This window comes from Rosa rugosa, chromosome 3, assembly GCF_958449725.1.
Source record: "Rosa rugosa chromosome 3, drRosRugo1.1, whole genome shotgun sequence".
Classification (NCBI taxonomy): domain Eukaryota; kingdom Viridiplantae; phylum Streptophyta; class Magnoliopsida; order Rosales; family Rosaceae; genus Rosa; species Rosa rugosa.
Window position 1 is genome coordinate 52,634,219 of NC_084822.1, and position 17,900 is coordinate 52,652,118.

The 17,900-nt window shown below is 37.7% G+C and overlaps 1 protein-coding gene and 1 pseudogene across 1 annotated transcript; both read left to right on the plus strand.

Moving 5' to 3' along the window:
• Nucleotides 1-1,104: 1,104 nt before the first annotated feature.
• On the plus strand, nt 1,105-2,955 carry LOC133739073 (aldehyde oxidase GLOX-like). Its single transcript, XM_062166787.1, has one exon. The coding sequence runs from the start codon at nt 1,199-1,201 to the stop codon at nt 2,837-2,839; it is 1,641 nt and encodes a 546-aa protein (XP_062022771.1). The 5' UTR covers nt 1,105-1,198; the 3' UTR covers nt 2,840-2,955.
• A 6,411-nt stretch (nt 2,956-9,366) lies between these two features.
• On the plus strand, nt 9,367-17,862 carry LOC133737932 (aldehyde oxidase GLOX-like; annotated as a pseudogene).
• The last annotated feature ends 38 nt before the right edge of the window (nt 17,863-17,900 follow it).

The window sequence follows — 17,900 nt, forward strand, 5'->3', positions numbered from 1 at the left end:
TTCCCTTTTCTTTCATCATCCCGTCATCTTCCTCTATCTTATTCTCCTTCTAGTTCTCTTCTTTATCTCCTCCTTTTTCTACTCTTCTGTCTAAATTTCTATCTTGCCCTTTCTATCCATATATGCACAACCATGAACAGAGTTCTACTGGGATGAACTATTCTTATACGTACTCTCATTGAGATTGATTGCTTTTTTCCTGCTAGGATCTGAATGATGAATCTGGGTGTTCTAAGATAGTTGTTGTAAGTGGTGATTGTATTGGATCCGATTGTATTTGCTTGGGTTTGAGCAATTTGGTCAAAGAGCTGGTTTGAGCAGCTGCAAAGAACTGGGTTTTCGAAACTTGAATGTATTGTACAAGTTAAGAAGCTTATTGAGATTGGGGAAATTTGACTTGGCATGGGTTTTCTAAGAACAAAGAGCTTATTGTGTTTGTTATAATTTCTCACTGTAAAGCACTGGGATTGCAAGTGGTCATTGCATTTGAAGGCTGAACTTAGCCTTGCAGATCACACGAGAAGTTTTTCTTTGGTCTGGTTCTCGGTGCGAATAGAGAGAGAGAGAGAGAGAGAGAGAATGAGGGAGAAGGAGAGAGAAAGAATAAAATAAAAAAGACAGAAGAGTTTGAGTCTGTCAATTTTGACAATAAGAATTGGAATGTCAAATCCACGTAGAATTTGACATATCTGCTGGAGTGAATTCTTCTTTTATTTGTTACCGTTGGGTATTCCACGTGGCAAATAACCACTCCATTGGAGATGGTCTAAAGAATACATATAGGTGTCATAAAAATTAATTACAATATATTATAGATAGTTATTTCTGTCGAGAAATACTCTATTCAAATTGCAACTAATATTCTATTCTTAATTCGGTGAAATATAAATCAACAGTTGAAAAATCCGGTAGGTCATTATATTTTCAAACCGATACAAAACAACGCGCGGTCTGTCGTTTTTACCAATTTGGTCCCACATGTTTACATGCATGCATGTGGGCCGTGGCTTGACCTTTCTCTCTCTGTAATCGTCTCTCCCGGATCACAAGCTGACTACTATATAAAGGCGACAGACCGCAAGGCATATATACTAGATAGCAGCAAAGCTTCACAGATAGACCAATCATTCTGAGACCAACAACAGACCAGAACTGACACGAACAAGCCAAGTAGAGAAACAAATCGGATCCCCCCATTATGAAGACGTGCCCAACTTCCCATCTCATTCTCTCATTCCTCTTCATATCCACTTTTCTATTCCCCCTGACCCACTCCGCCGGCGGCAAATGGCAGCTGCTTGTGAAAAGCGTCGGCATTTCCGCCATGCACATGCAGCTGCTCCACAACGACCGTGTCGTCATGTTCGACCGCACCGACTTCGGAAAATCCAACCTCCCTCTCCCCAACGGCGTCTGCCGCAACAACCCCAACGACACGGCGCTTAAAGTCGACTGCACGGCCCACTCCGCCGAGTACGACGTGGCGTCCAACAAAATCCGTCCTCTGTTTGTGTACTCCGACGTGTGGTGCTCTTCGGGGTCAGTAAATCCCAGCGGAAGTCTAGTCCAGACGGGAGGTTTCAACGACGGAGAGAGACGGGTGAGGGTTTTTGACCCTTGTCCTACTTGTGACTGGAAAGAAATCGAGTTCGGGTTAGTCAACCGGAGATGGTATGCCACCAATCATATTCTGCCAGATGGTCGGCAGATAATCATCGGCGGACGGGGGGAGTTCAACTACGAGTTTTACCCCAAAAGTGGAGGTTCAATGAAAGCGCACAGTTTACCTTTTCTTGCTGAGACAAGTGACGGCAGCGCCATAGAGAACAATCTCTACCCTTTTGTCTTTCTCAACCTTGACGGCAATCTTTTTATCTTTGCCAACAATAGAGCTATATTATTCGACTATGTTGCTGGTAAAACAGTGAAGACGTACCCCACAATACCCGGTGGAGACCCAAGGTCGTATCCGAGCAGCGGTTCAGCGGTGTTGCTACCTCTCAAGACTTCAAAAGGTCAGGCTGTGGCAGCTGAGGTTCTGGTTTGCGGTGGAGCTCCCAAAGGCTCTTATGTTAAAGCCGAAAGCGGGACTTTCGTGCCAGCATTGAAGACATGCGCTCGGATCAAGATAACCGATCCGAAGCCGCAGTGGGTAGTGGAGAACATGCCTCTAGCTAGAGTCATGGGTGACATGACGTTACTAGCCAACGGTGACGTTCTAATTATCAACGGTGCCGGATCAGGTACCGCCGGGTGGGAGCTCGGGCGGAACCCGGTACTGAATCCGGTTGTTTACAAACCCGATAATGCGGTCGGGTCACGGTTCGAGCAACAAAACCCGAGCACCATACCACGCATGTACCATTCCACTGCAATACTGCTACGTGATGGTAGAGTGCTTGTTGGAGGTAGTAACCCTCATATTCGTTACGAGTTCTCAAACGTGCTTTTTCCAACCGAACTTGCTCTAGAAGCATTCTCTCCTAATTACTTGGACTCGCAATTTGCAAGTATACGTCCGAGCATCTATTCACCTCAGTCAAAAGTTACGGTCGGTTACGGCCAGAAGCTAGCCGTTCGATTTTCGATAACTGGGAGAATATTACTGAACTCGGTGTCTGTTACAATGGTGTCACCTTCGTTTACTACGCATTCGTTCTCGATGAACCAGAGGCTAGTGGTTCTTGCTTCCGAGAATGTTAGAGCATTGGGGAACTCGAAGTTTGAAGTTCAGGTTACGACGCCGGCTTCAGTTAATCTTGCACCGTCCGGATATTATCTTGTATATGTGGTTCATCAGCAGATTACAAGTGACGGTATCTGGGTCAAGATCCAGTAATATATTAGTACAAGTTAATTAAGAGATATAGGTATAGGTACAGTTGCTTTCTCAGTTTTTTGTCATCGCATATATATATATATATATATATATATATATATATATATATATATATATATATATATAATCAAATAAATGATTAGGCGATATTAGTTCATCGGAAGCAGATGATGTAGGGAGCAAGTTTCACCCTCAATCCCGAAGGAGAAGGGACTGTCACACTCTGGGAACCCACCGCCCGTCCCCCTATTCTTATTTTATTAATAAAAAAATACAAAGATGGGGGGACATAAACCTACCGTATATAGTTATTCGATTCTTACAGTAATTACAAGTTGTATTAACTGTATCAAAGATTTGGATACAGTATACTGCACGTGAATCTGAATAAAGTCGGCACGATTAATTCGTTTCCTTCATAATTCTTGTCAATAATTTCATGGTTTGATCTAAATCAAATATATATATATATATATATAGACACATACGTCTGAATAACTATTATCCCTAACTTGATTGATTTCGTGAGGTTTTTAAATAATACATGCAGGTTTTACTATACCAATAGTTCATTATCTTGGCACTAGCGACACATACACCAACTCCAAATTTGGATTCGGAAAATACGCTTTAGAAATGAACAATTCTTAGGTTCATCCCCATTGTCGATTAACATACTTTTACTTAATAAATTTATAATCCAACGGTCCATATCTTAAATAAGCATTTAAAGATCATCTCTGTAAAAAATCAATCGAATCAAAAATCGTTTAATTATCTAATTAAATCAAACAAATGGATGATTCTAACAACACTTACTACTATTATGATTAACCGTCCATGTATTTCATAAAAATGAATAACTAAAAGGTCTTCAATTTGATTGGTTTTTTACAGAGTTAATCTTTGTATTACGTTATACAACATGAATGGTCGGATTTGAAAACTATAAAGTTATTATGCCTTAATCGACAATGGAGGTGAATGAACTTAAGAATTGTTCTTTAGGAATAACCTACTGATTACTAAATGGGTATTGAATTTATAAATTAAAAAACCCACGCTCGTAGAACATGTAATCATAAAGAACTACGATGTAAGAGGTTGCTAATCACAAATTGCAATCAGTATGAAGCGTTAATGTATGTTATTAGTTTAACTTTAACTTTCCTTCTCTTTTACCATCAAAATTAACTGGTATTGTCGTTGTTGCATAAGTTTATAGACGATCAATAAAGATCCTCGACATGCATATAATTTTACCTTGTTATAAAACTAAACATTATATATGCCAAATGGTGCACGTATAGATAGCGCAGTTAAAGAAGAATATGTCCATGTCCAGGGAAGCTTCTTCGATGGTGAAATATATAGTTTTCATAATTTTTGACCTAGTTCATGCATTAACTTTTTGGGTACGTAATTCCCTTTTTTTGCATTGAATATTTCATTAGTCATGAACAACTGGCTCACCATCAAAACCAATGTAACTTTTTTCTCTGATATTAGTATTTGTTAGAAAGATGAAGGCTAAGGACTGCAATAAGAGTCACTTTCCCAGTCAGTTTTGGCTCCTATTGATCAATATGTCACATTCAAAATTTGTTAACACCCTAAACTGTTACGACTTGATCAGCTCTCTATTCTACGCGAAGTGTACGCATCATTACGTATGTCCAAAAGGAAATAAATACTCCCCTCAACCTCAAGTGGCATGGGCATGGATAAACCAGTTCCTAGTTCCTATTATGCCTGCACTTTTGTACATACGTAAGATGAATCCTTCACAATATATTATCGCCGGAAACAACCATGTACTCGAGTCTTTTTGGGACTACATTCGTCATATGGTAGACAAAACTGTTTTATTTGTTAGACAAGTGTGACGCTACTGTATGCTGGTTACCACTACACATGACATTCATGTGAATAATAAGAAACTAAATAAGTCTGTCTTCAATTTGCCAGAGCTGATAGATAATAGAGGGAGGGGATTTGGCTTATTAGAGCAAGTCCACCGGTGGTGGATTGCCCGGGCAAAAAGGAGGAATCTTGACGTGGTGACCGGGCTTTGCAGAAAACAACTTTCCACCGGCCCAAGCTTGACTGGGCAAAGCTTGGCTTTGCATGACTGAGGTAAAAAAAAAGGGCAAGTCTGTGACTTTTTTCTTGCCCAAAGTCATGGAGCTGCCAGCTTGATATTGTGAGGAACGTGGGTGACGTCAGGAAGAAAAGCAAAGAGGCAGGACACTTGGCAGCGCTGGGTTGGCTTCTTAAGTGATTTTGATTCCAATGTGAACAGTAATATGAACAGTGAACAGTAAATGCGAACAGAAACAGTGAACAGTAATATATGAACAGTAATGTGCTCAGCTAAATCCAATGGTGAACTACGTGAACAGTAATATGAACAGTGAATTACGTGAACAGTGTTGACCGGACACGAAAAACAACGGGTGTAAACCTATGTCCAGTGGCAGTGAATAGTAGCTTGACTGGTCGAATTCTTGACTTCTCGACTTTGCCTTTTCTTGACTACGGGTGCACTTGCTCTTAGAGTGGAGATGGTTAATAAAGAATACTGCAGCCATTTGAGAACATGCATGATTAATTTGTCAATTTCGAAAAGTAAAAGGAAGCAGATAGAGCGTTGGTGTTCTGGGAAGGATGGCTTCTAGTGTGTCACTGACTCACAATAAGCACAACCCGAGTTGAGGCCTTGTCAATCAAGATCCAAAAGATCACGGGTCTCTCTGTGAGCATTTGGGCCCTTCATAAAGTACTGCCCGATTAAACCACCTCCCATCTTCCCCAATAGGTGACATCTAAATGTTCCCTACACTAGGTTAAGGTTTGGCTATTTAAGGCTGCAATAGCTTAGCTTTTCGTCACAAGTTCACGTTGAGACAAGATTCTACTCTTCTTTTTCGATATTAAAACAAACAAACCAAAGAAAACTATAAACAAAAATTCCCGGGCATCCCTCCCGGCTCCCCTTGTTGATCTATCAGCTACACGGGAAGAGAATGTACCCAACGCTTATCAGAAGAACACAAATGACTCTGATAAGTAATTTGATCTGCTACAAAATCTGCTTTCTAAATACATGCGAGAAAGAAATTTGAGTAAACTATCTTGATAGAAGGTGAATTTCTTGAACAATGACATAAATGCGCTAAGAAGTTGAATAAGTGCGAGAAGAAAAAGAAAAAAAAAGTTGAATAAGTGCGAGAAAGAAATTTGAGTAAACTATCTTGATAGAATGTGAATATCTTGAACAATGACATAAAATGCGCCAAGAAGTTGAACAAGATTTTAATTTGGTAATATTATTGTCTTAGACTAGTTAGTTTGAAAATAAGGTGAGGAAGTTGGGGATTGATTAGCTTTAAATATAACAAAAAAAGAAGAAGAAAGAAGCCTAGTCTGAAATTCTTAAAGCTAGCAAACGTCTTGGGCAAGAGCTTCCAATTTATTTGGTTAATCTATATTTATTTTGGTAACTTTCACTTTGGTTAACACCATTATTAGAGACGGTTTAACGGTGAATATGTTCAGTAGGTGTCACATATTTTGGACTGGGCGATTCCAAGTGAACGTTTGGTAGACCGTCTCATTACAATCCAACATGGTTGGGTAGGTGTCACATATATTGGCCTGGGCTATTCAATTTACTCGTACATGGTTGGGTTGTGCCCCCATAATGGGCTCAGCATATATATGAACGTAAATGGGTTTCCAAAACAAGAAAGTTGTTTTTTTTTTTGTTGAGAATAAAACATTTCTTTTTTCTTTTTGTCTTTTTGAAAGGAGAACGCTTTATTTCTATTCTTTGGGTCAGTTAAACGATATTTTCATCAAGACGTCAACATAATCGTCTCCTGTATCTCCAAGCAGCTAGCCTTAGCTCATCGAATATTCAGACATAAAATCTCTATGCAAAACACTAGCTGGTGAAGTCCTTGTCGCCTTTCTTTTGTCCTTTATCCATCAAAGTCTCAATTCGTTCTCGACCACTAGCTAAACCACCTGAATCATTGTTTGTATCACTCACTAACTTTCCCCAATTCGGTCACGAAACAAAACAAACAACAAAGTCCGGAATATCGAACTTTATAAACATGCGTTACTTGGTTAGTTACATAGAAAATGAGCATCACAGTATTCTCAGTGCCATGCAACTATCAATCACAAGGGGATGGAGGTCAATCTATAATTTTTGATCTATAGACTGTAGCATGTGCAGACCAGCAAAGAAATGATGTAACTCAGAGGCTATCTAGCTCGGGCGCGCGTATGGTATCTAATTGTCTCTGACAGATATCCTATCCGAATTTAAAATAATGATGATTTTTTTGTAAACAAAAACTTTTCGATCCTATATATGAGGCCTACCAATCTGCCATGCACGTTGTTAGACCATAATTTACATATATATGCATTTATGTAAATGTTAAATTTAACTTGTTTTTTAGTCTATTTTAGTTTTCACTAAATCATTTTCTTATTTATCTAGGAATATTGCAAGAGTGAAGAAAACATCAATTTTTGGCTTTGATCGAAGTGGAGAATTGGAGCTAGGAAGAATGACGGTCAAATGTAGAGCAAAATGTTAAATTTCAAATTCCGGCGAACCACCACAAGTAGCGGTGCACCACCACTCACTGTGATGCCATGTATTTTTCGGTCATATTCATGGAGGAGCAAGGAGGATGAGTACCATAGCATCTATTCAATTACATTTATTTACCATCATTCTATCTTAACCAAATTCCAAATTACCTTTTGGTTCCAATTACTCCTTATTACCCAAAAGTCCATTATCTTCATTACTTCTACTATCATACTCCACCTTCATACTACTACCATCATCGTTACTTCCACTATCATCATTACTTATACTATCATACTCCATCTCCATACTGCCACTATAATCATTATTTCTACTATCATCATTACTGTCACCATCATACTCTGCCTCCATACTACCATTATATATCATTATTACTTCTATATTCATAATTACTTCCACTATTATACTCTACCTCCATACTACCATTATCATCATTTTACTCATTTTTCTCTTCTCTATATAATCATCCATTCATTACACTCTAAACCATCACCATACCACACCATTACATCTTCTTTCTCTCCATCTCCTCCACAAAACCTTCATTTTCACCTCCTAAAATCCAAACTCATAATACTCATATTATCCATACTACTCTATCTCCTCCATCACCACCACCATTTCTTATCCTTTACCTCCATTAACACCACCACTACTACATCATTTCTCCACTCTCTTTTCTATCATCATTTTCTCCATCAACTCCACCTATTCACACAATACATAATACAAGTTTCACTATCTTTTATTATCAAGTTTTCAAGAGCAAGAAGGAGAGGGAATCACTACCACCACCATCACCACCAAGACTTGAGCTTGTGGACCATCCGACACACCACTAAACTAACTCTATCCCTTTTACTCTAGATTATATTTTGGTGTTTAATTTGATTATGAAGTTAGTATATGTAATTATGAGTGAGTAGTACTTTGTTGGGGCTAAGGTTGAAAGCCCTAGCCAATCTTGTATAAATTGATGTTATAATATGATGTGATGCAATTTTCTTTAACAAGCCTACATGCTAGTTCAAGAGTTGAATGCATATACTTAGACTTTACCACTTTGAGTATGTGTGTTTGTTATGTCATGATATAATGTTTAGAGATTGGTAACCTTTGATTGTTAAAGCATGAAAGCACACTACGTGTGCATGTATGAGTTGTGAATTACAATCACTTAGAGATAAGCTTGGTTGGTTTGCATGATTTCTTCACCTCAAAACTTTATGCACTTAGGGTAATGCACTAGATACCTAACCAGATTGAAATACATCACTTAAGTAGTTAAGTACTACACCCGAGAGGGGTTGATTGATGTTACAAAAGGAGCATGTCCCTTGTTATACCTGAGAAGGATGCAAGGAGAGAAATTGGTTAATTAATTTAACATCATTCATATTGAAATGCATTAATAGTTTAATACTTGCAAGGGAGGTTAGTGGTAGACAATCTAAATCCTAACTTTCATCCATTTGATCACTAGTTTAGTTTAGAGTAATTTAATTTACATTTGAGCATCTAGTTATTTCAAATCAAAACTACATTCAAAAACCAAAATCAAATCACTACTCCATTTTGAACATACTCACCATGAGCCTAAATTTCCTTGTGATTCTAGGTTCGTAATTGTACATTTGCATATTCTAGCTCTCCTTAGGTTCACACCCTAGCTAGTGAAAGAAAGCTAATCCTTGTGGGTTCGACAACATTTCTTAAATCTCTATACTATTACTTGTACCCCTTATATTTGAGGGTGGCTACTTGGCTAACACACGTGAAGTTGTTGTGAAGTACTGTTCGTAGCTTTCTAGCTCCCTAAATTTAAAAAGCTAGATATGCTCAGATTTCAACACCAATGCACAGACCACAAAAAAAAAGCTAGCAACTAATATTAATGCATCCAACTCTAGTCCTTGCTTTCCTTTTCTCATCACATTTCCTCCTAAGCGAAGCAGTCGGTGGCTAGTGGCAACTGCTGCAAGAGAGAGCATTGGCATTTTGGCAATGCACATGCAACTACTCCACACTGATCACGTCTTTATTTTCGACCGCATCGACTTCGGGGTATCCAACCTCTCACTCCCCGATGGGAAATGCCGCTTGGACGTCGACGACATTGAATTGCGCTCATATTTCAACTGCAGCATATATTCAGCTAAATACGACGTTTCTAACAATTCCATTCGACCTTTTATGGTGCAAACCAATGCCTGGTTCTCCTCTGGCTTGACAATGCCGGACTATTGTCTAGTTCAGATTGGTGGTTACAATGACGGAGAACGTAGGGTCAGATTTTTCGAGTCCTGTCCGGATTGTGATTGGAATGAGATTAAGTACGGTTTATCAGTTCAGCGATGGTACTCAGCCAATGACATTCTGCCAGATGGCCGAGAGATCATTATCGGCGACCGAGGACAATTCAACTACAAGTTTTATCCCAAAACTAAATCTACTTAGAACGTGTACAATTTTCCATTCCTTCTCAAGACCTATGACCCTTACGTGGAAAACAATCTATATCCATTTGCTTTCCTCAACATCGATGGAAACCTATTCATTTTTGCCAATAATCGAGATATATTGCTTGATTATGTTACCAACAACATTGTTAAAATGTACCCTCAGATACCTGTGGGGAACTGAGGTCTTATCTGAGAACCGGTTCAGCGGTTTTGCTGCCATTGAAGAACTTACAAGCTCAACTTGTGGAAACCGAGGTTTTGATATGTGGTGGAGCTCACAAAGGGTCTTATATCCAAGCAGTGAATGACACTTTTGTAGGAGCTTTAAGGACTTGTGCTCGGATCAAAATAACTAACCCGAATCCAGAGTGGGTTGTGTGGAGACTATGCCACTGGCTAGAGTCATGGGTCATATGACATTGCTCCCAAATGGTGAAGTGTTGATTATTAACGGTGGAACCGCAGGGACAGCAGGCTGGGAAATCGGCCGTGAAGCTGTTTTGAATCCAGTTCTTTATAGACCTGACATTGTAATCGGGTCATGTTTTGAAGTACAAAATCCGAGCACCGTACCACAAATGTACCATTCCACGACATTATTGCTAAGGCATGGTAGAGTACTTATTGGGTGTAGCAATCCACACAAGTATTATAGGTTCACAAACGTGCTTTATCCAATTGACCTAAGCATAGAGGCATTTCACCCTTTTTAATTACTTAGACGCAAAATACACATATTTACGTCCCACAATCATAGCACCCGAATCTCAAGCTACACTCGAGTATGGAAAGAAGATAGCAATTGAGTTTTCCATCATTAGAGAAACTGTAAATGTAAACTACAACAATTAAGGATCAATGACAAATACTTTAGATACAATTACATGCTAATATTTATGCCAGACATATTAGATAAGAAGACTAATCTTGAAAGTTCATGTTGTCCATGAAATTGGGGCTGAGATCTTCTGATTTTCACTAAGATTGAGTTTCTATCTATTGGTTAAGGTTCTGTATTCTTGGTGATAGTGAAAGCAGGGACCAGTGCCTTTATATAGAGAACCTGCAAAGATGATATAGAGAGAATATCACAAATGGTCACTGAACTTTGACTTGTTCAACACTTTGATCACTGACTTTTCAAATATATCACTTTAGTCACTCAAGTTTAATTCCGCCATTCACTTTAGTCATTGCCGTTAAATCTTCTATTACACGCCATTACTATTGAGGATATTTTGGTCAAATCTCCCAAAAAAGAAATTTGTTCATCTAGTTCTTCCATTTTAATTTCTTCGTCTTTTTTAAAAAAAAAAATTTAATTTTTTTTTTAAAAAAATTTGATTCTCAACATTGAGTACGTAGAACTCCCCAAATTGGTGCAATGGCAATAGCAAGGACAGGAGTGTAAGCGGACGACTATCTTGAATAAGAAGGTACGTTGCTTGCTGAGCCGCAGAGGCGCTCAAATACTATTCAAAAACTTGACGAACGCTCTCACTCTATGATACACGAGAAGATTTAAAGCAAGAATGAATCAATGATGAGGACTGGAATCAATTATAGTCATATGTGTGATTATTCCCTTTTGCCTAATCAGATCCAACAAACATGCATGTAAAGATTTATTCATAAATACACCCAAATAGAGAACCAATGATGAGGACTGGAATCAATGAAACGATTCCCACCAGGAAGCCAAAGTTAAAATTTGACAGAGAGATAAAAAATTATTAGATTTTCTCAATCCAAATCGCGGATTAAGTTCTGTGTTCTGGTAGTGAAGGGTGATTTAGCAACTCATTATGCAGATTATGGTCTTTGGCTTTTCTGGGCTTCAGGTTGAATGTTGCTGAGCTCTCCAAGTATAGGGATGGCCGGATGGGTATGAGTATACTTTATATAGATTTTGGGAATTTGCGATTATGGATTAGACATTTTTTTTTTATTGAGAAACCTCCATTGATAGAAACCCAAAGAGGAGATAATTACATCAAGTGATCAAGAAGACTAAATAAAAAATACATCTAGCTCAATATGAAGACCTAAAAGGTTGAGCAGAAGATGTTGTTCGAAGTAATGCTCATTGGAGTAAAAAACATCTCCTCTGTTTCTTCTAGTCCTAGACCTTACCTAAACACTAATTGACCTTGCCTTCTAAAAACGATTAGATGCAAGGGAAGAGAAAGTCTTGAGAATTGTTGGTTTTGACAAAAATGTCCTTAGATGATGTGTTATTTACTTGATTTTGACAGTAAAGTTAACTGTTGTATTAAACTGAATGACGGAATTAAACTTGAGTAACTAAAGTGATATATTTGAAAAGTCAATGACCAAAGTGTCAAACATATCAAAGTTCAATGACCATTTGTGATATTCTCCATAAAGAATATCTAAGCAATATATTCTCTATAGATTTCCTTACGACATACCATATACTACTTACCATAAGTAAATAGCTATAGGATTCTCAAATATTCAACATTTCAGATTACATGTTGAACTACAAGATTTGATTCACAATACAACCCCATTATTCCAAGTAAATCATACAATTAGTGTTAATTATCTCAATGATAGTTATGTGTTGATTACACGTATTTTTATACGTGTAATTGTATCTAAAACACTATAAATAAGTTAATCCTCAAATCAATTATTATTAATTAATGTACTTTTATTTATTTTGTAGTAAATAAGCGGAGTCGTGGATTTCGGAAGAAATGCAAAAATGAAGTAAATTGGAGTTATCGACAAAAGACGGAAAGTTAACAATAGTCAACTGCTCAATGCAAGCAAATATGTGAAAATCATTGGCTTGAGCTCGGGGAAAGGCGGAAAGAAAAAGAAGAAGAGAAGAAAAAGAAGGAAGGGAAAAAAAATGGTGGAGATTTGAAAATTAAACAAATGTTTAATTAGCAACATAGAGCTACAAGTGCTCTTTCATTTTTCTTCTTCTTTTATCAGTTTATGTGTCTCATTCTTCTCGCCTTGTCCACTCAAATGCTACCACGTGGCAGTCCATCCCTTTTCAAACTCTCAGCGATCATGAACCACTCACCCCATTTAATCCATTGATATCATCTGGCTATTCTCTCTCCTTTTAACACGCAGACCCCAACCTATTCTCTTTCACGATTTCACCTCATCCTACAGCGCCACAAACTACCAGATTCCATTTGGGTCTTTCTAAATGTACCCAGCAAAAATCTTTTTACACCCAGCAACATAGTTTTTACTCCTTATTTCCCATAGTACCCTTTTTTTAATAAACTGAAAATAGAAAAACAAAAGCAGCCATAATAGTAACTGCACCTGCACTCTATTAATCAAAAGAGCTGCACCTGCCCTCTCCATCAAAAAAAAGTTGCACCTGCACTCCGACACCTTTGTTCCTCTTCATCCTTTTTTATTCTTCTTTTTCTTTCTCTATATTCCCTTCTTCTTTTCGGTTTTCTCTTTTTCTCTAATCTTGGAGATCTAGATTAAGCAATCTAAGTTTTAAAACCAGCAACTTGGTTGCTCCACTTCTATCTCTCACCTCTCATTTTTAATTTCATAGTTTCATATATTGTTATTGATTCATTTTTCTAACTGAATCAATCACATATATGTATATCTTGTATGTCCAAACTAATGTTAACAACGACATAAGTAAAATTTCATACGAAGAACCAATTTCACCTTAGAAAGAAAGAAAGAAAAAAGCAAAAAAAAAAAAAAAAAAAAGCAGCAGCAGCAACAAAAGTAGAAACCTCTGTACGAGCAATATGGGGAGGAAGAGACAGACTCACGATGGCGGGGTGTAGGTTTTTCTCTTCTTTTTCTGTTTTTTTTTTTTAAATTTAAATAAGGGGTAAAAATGGAAAACTAAGAACAATAATTGTGTTGCTGGGTACACTAAGAACTTTGCTGGGTACAAATAGCAACACCCAAACTCTCCATTTTTATCTTTTCTTTTCCCCACCGAGAACCACACCACCATACCCACTTTATATTTTCTTTCAATCTTTTTTTCTTCTTTTTTATTTTTGTCGGTAAATTGAGATTTTATTATGGAAAATTACATTAAAAGGCCTTGAAAAAGAGATTAGTAGTGACCATTTTATGTACACAACCCAATCTCAGTCAATCTTAATTTAATAGGCATTCTAAAATAACTTATACAAACCTAATAAAAAAGCCCAATAGAAAATAAAGTACACAAAAGTCAGAGCCTAATCAAACAGTAAGAGGCCCAACTAAAATTAAAAAACAAAAGAAAACTCTAATTCTATACTTCACATCCTCTTTAGCCGCCACAAATCCAACACCACCAACGTCCACCATGGCCGTCGTAGTTGAATTTGTATATGGAGCTCCAAAATTGCAGCTTGTAAAGAGACCCATGCACCAAAGCCCGATCAAAATAACCCTGAAAATGGGAAGAAAAAAAAAAAACAGATGATCTAAACACAGAATTATCATCATCTCCGGAGTAGAAATCTGCACCATAACAAGAGATTTGCAGCCACAACTCTAAGAACAAATCTAAGCAAACGAAACCCAAAACACGACGAGCCAATAGACCCCGAAAATAGAACATAGAAGGAGGTGGTGCATGCACGCGCACCAAAGCTCTACCTATCTGATAGGAGCGTAATTATGCGATAATAATGTTGATAATTCCCATATTTACTTTGTTAGTTTATCTTATTTTCTGGTTAATTTAGTTGTTTTTATGTTTATTAGGTTTTTCAAAGTAAGGAAAGAAATAAGAGCAAAAGGAAGGAGATATGTGCAAATAATGGAGAATTGTGGACTCTTGATGAATCAAGGAAGCTTAAGGCAACATGGAGGAAAAGATATTCAGCAATTAATTCTCTTGGCTCCTCCTATTGGATAGAAGGATGTCAATGACTCCTAAATCAATCAGAACATTAACCAAGGAGTTAGAGTCCCAAAAGGAAAGAAGGAAAGAGTTACAAATTGAATAAAATCTCTCCTTGGACATTTAAGAAAGGGACCATCTCACATACGAAAGAGCATAGACGCACAAGAGCTGGAGAAGAAGAAGAACTACAACCTTGCCAGAAACGACCGATCGTTGGAATGCCCGAGATCGATCGCTGATCCGTATTTTCCAATTTTCTGATTTTTGTTGTCTTCTTTCTCCATGAACTCCTTTGTGTTTTTGATTCCCATTATGTGTAACTAAATTTTCAGTAGTTAGGGGGGCAGTTGAAGCCCCTAGACATGATCCATAACATGCTTTGACATTCAATTTGTTTTCCAATTAATAAAGTTGAGGTTTTGTTTACCGATTTCTCATTGATGAATTCTATGTTTGTATGATTTGGAGGCCTACTTAGTATGCATGATAGGGTTCTAATACTTTGATTGTTTGATGCCTGGATCAATAGTTGGATTCCTCAAATTGTCTAGAGAAGTAATTGGTAGTTTTCACTAGCAAGTAAACAAAACCCTAGGTTTAGCAAGGCTCTAAGTTATTTGCGATGCTTAGTGATTGCTCAAACTCTTTTCAAACTTAATGATCTCTGCATGTTAAATCTAATAAACGTACCTTTAGGTTGCATTGCTTGGGAATAGTCTAGGTGTAGAGCACTTCCTGCCTAGTGTACAAAGTAAGAAAGAGTAATAGGTTGTGTTCAAGCGTACCGAGCCAATCTGAGTGTCTTCAACTAAGTTAATTGGTAGTAAATTAGACAAAGTGTGTTGTGTGTGATTGTTGGGGGTGGATACTTCCTTCCTAGCTAGTTTCATTATCTTGATCTCAACCATTCTCAGATCAGCTTTTTTTTATTTTACGTTCTGTTATCTGTTTTCCCGTATTTATTTAATATTGTAAACGAACTCCGAAATTCACCAAATTTTGTGTGCTGGACGGCTTGTGTGTCTAGTACGTCTCTGTAAATTTTCATATTTTTTCTGGGTTGTTTGGTTAGATTCTTAGTTTGTTTTTCGACTGCTGTTCAGTAGGAACTGTAGTCACGTTTTGTGACTTTTGTTGAAGCTTTTAGTTTAACTTAATCCTCTGCGGGAGACCCTTATTTCCCTATTACAATTGACATATTTGCAGGAGAATAAGGAAAATCAATAGCTTTAAATTTAGCTATCACTATCTTCCGAATGAGACGCAAGAAATCGCGTTTGAGAGAAGTCACTACAAGAACCAAGCCATGGTAACGATTTGAAAAGGAAAAGAAAAATTTTGGGTAACAAGATGTGGAGATGAGAGATGGTGGGTAAAAGAAGGTGATGGGTGGTGAGGAATGGGTTAGAGAAATTTTTGGGCTAAGGTTCAGAAAGAAAATTAGGGTAGATGGATGGAGAAGGGAAGGAGACTGAAAAAAAGGGAAGAAACAAGAGGCAGAAACTTCAGTTCTGAGACATAGCTCAGGGAAGCCCCCATAAAGGGTGAGCAGTGCCACCGACTCTCAAGGGCACGGAGTCGATTCCAGAGAGAGAGAGAAAAACCCACCACTAGGCTAGTGGCAAGTGCGTGAATTTCTTTCAATCTTCACTACTCTACTAAAAAGCTTCATCAATTCAAAGGGAAAGTCCAAGCACCAAGAGATTCATCGCCATCAAATTTGGGTAAAAGTGGGGAGCCATAAACCAAGGCTAGCCATAATTGTTTTATAGCAATTTGTGGCTTGTTCTTGTTACTCCCTACTTCTCTTCACTTTGTTCCTCTTTAAATTATGTATATTGATGTTAGTTTAATGATGGGTAGTGAGTAGTTTTGTTGTTGGGGGCTAGGTTGTGTGCCCTAATCCAAATTTTGTGTAAAAAATGCTTATTTTAATGTAATGATGCAATTTTCATATGATAGATGCTTATATTAATTTTTGTTGGGTTAAAATATGTCTAGGAGCTTAGTCAACTTTAGGATATGTATTTTGAGTATGTCCAGAACAGAGTTAGGGGCTTGACCTCTCTAATTCCTAAGCTAGAAACCTTCAATTTCATATTTGAGGGGTTATAAGCATGATGATTTACATTCGTTGCGTGATTGCGCGGGTGAGTCGCTTAGTAGTCTAATTTATTGATCTCTAGGCCTCTTAATATGATTTAGTGACTTTGAACCGGCTCTAATTCATGTCAAGTGAGTTCATACGACCCTTGAACCGGAGTATGAATACTATAAAAGGGAATTTCGGTCCTTGAGCCTTGAACTGTCTTGGATACAACTACCGCCACACCAGGCAGGAGTCCAGTTTAAGTTGGGTTCCAACAACAACTTGTTTGACATACGATTCAAAGATGGGATTATGGAAATTCCAAATCTGGTGATAGAGGATTCAACAGAGCCTATATATACTTAGGAATTTAATTGCCTTTGAACAATGTCTTAACGAAGAAGAAGGTAAATACATAAGTGATTATGTTTCCTTGCTAGATGAAAGTGACTGTTTTATATGGAAAACCGAAGATGGGAAATGATGTATGGCCTGACTTGCTTATCCTTGAAAATCAGCTGTCATTCTTCATTCTTGAGGACCTATTCGATTCAGACATATTTCCAAGTGATGAAGTACACGAGTGACATATGGTCCCCAATAAATATAGTTGAAACAAACTAACCATATTTCATCAACTATTAGATAAGCAATGAAAGATGAGAAAGACTGAGAAAAGCTCGCAATCCAATTTTCGATCAGTCGAAAAATTGAGAAAGATTCTGTTCTAGGAACAATGGTTGCACCCTCGTTATTCATTCTCAATGAATCAGAGGTTGTTGGCACTCGATTCAGTTAACAACACCAAAATCTGGTCATCTTGCACCCTCCGGTTGTCATCTCTTATATGTTGTTCATTAAAAGATCCCAAGCAAGGGAATCTGGGTCCATATTGTTGGAACATTAAACAAAAATAGTCGAAGAACAGGTCACAGATTGTGTAAACCAAAGGTTCACCGACTGTAAATCAGTCTTGATACATACGAAATAAAGTCTTAAGCAAA

Bases quoted from the DNA above. Each gene is read 5' to 3' on its own strand.
- LOC133739073 (XM_062166787.1), top strand. From the start codon at position 1,199: ATGAAGACGTGCCCAACTTCCCATCTCATTCTCTCATTCCTCTTCATA.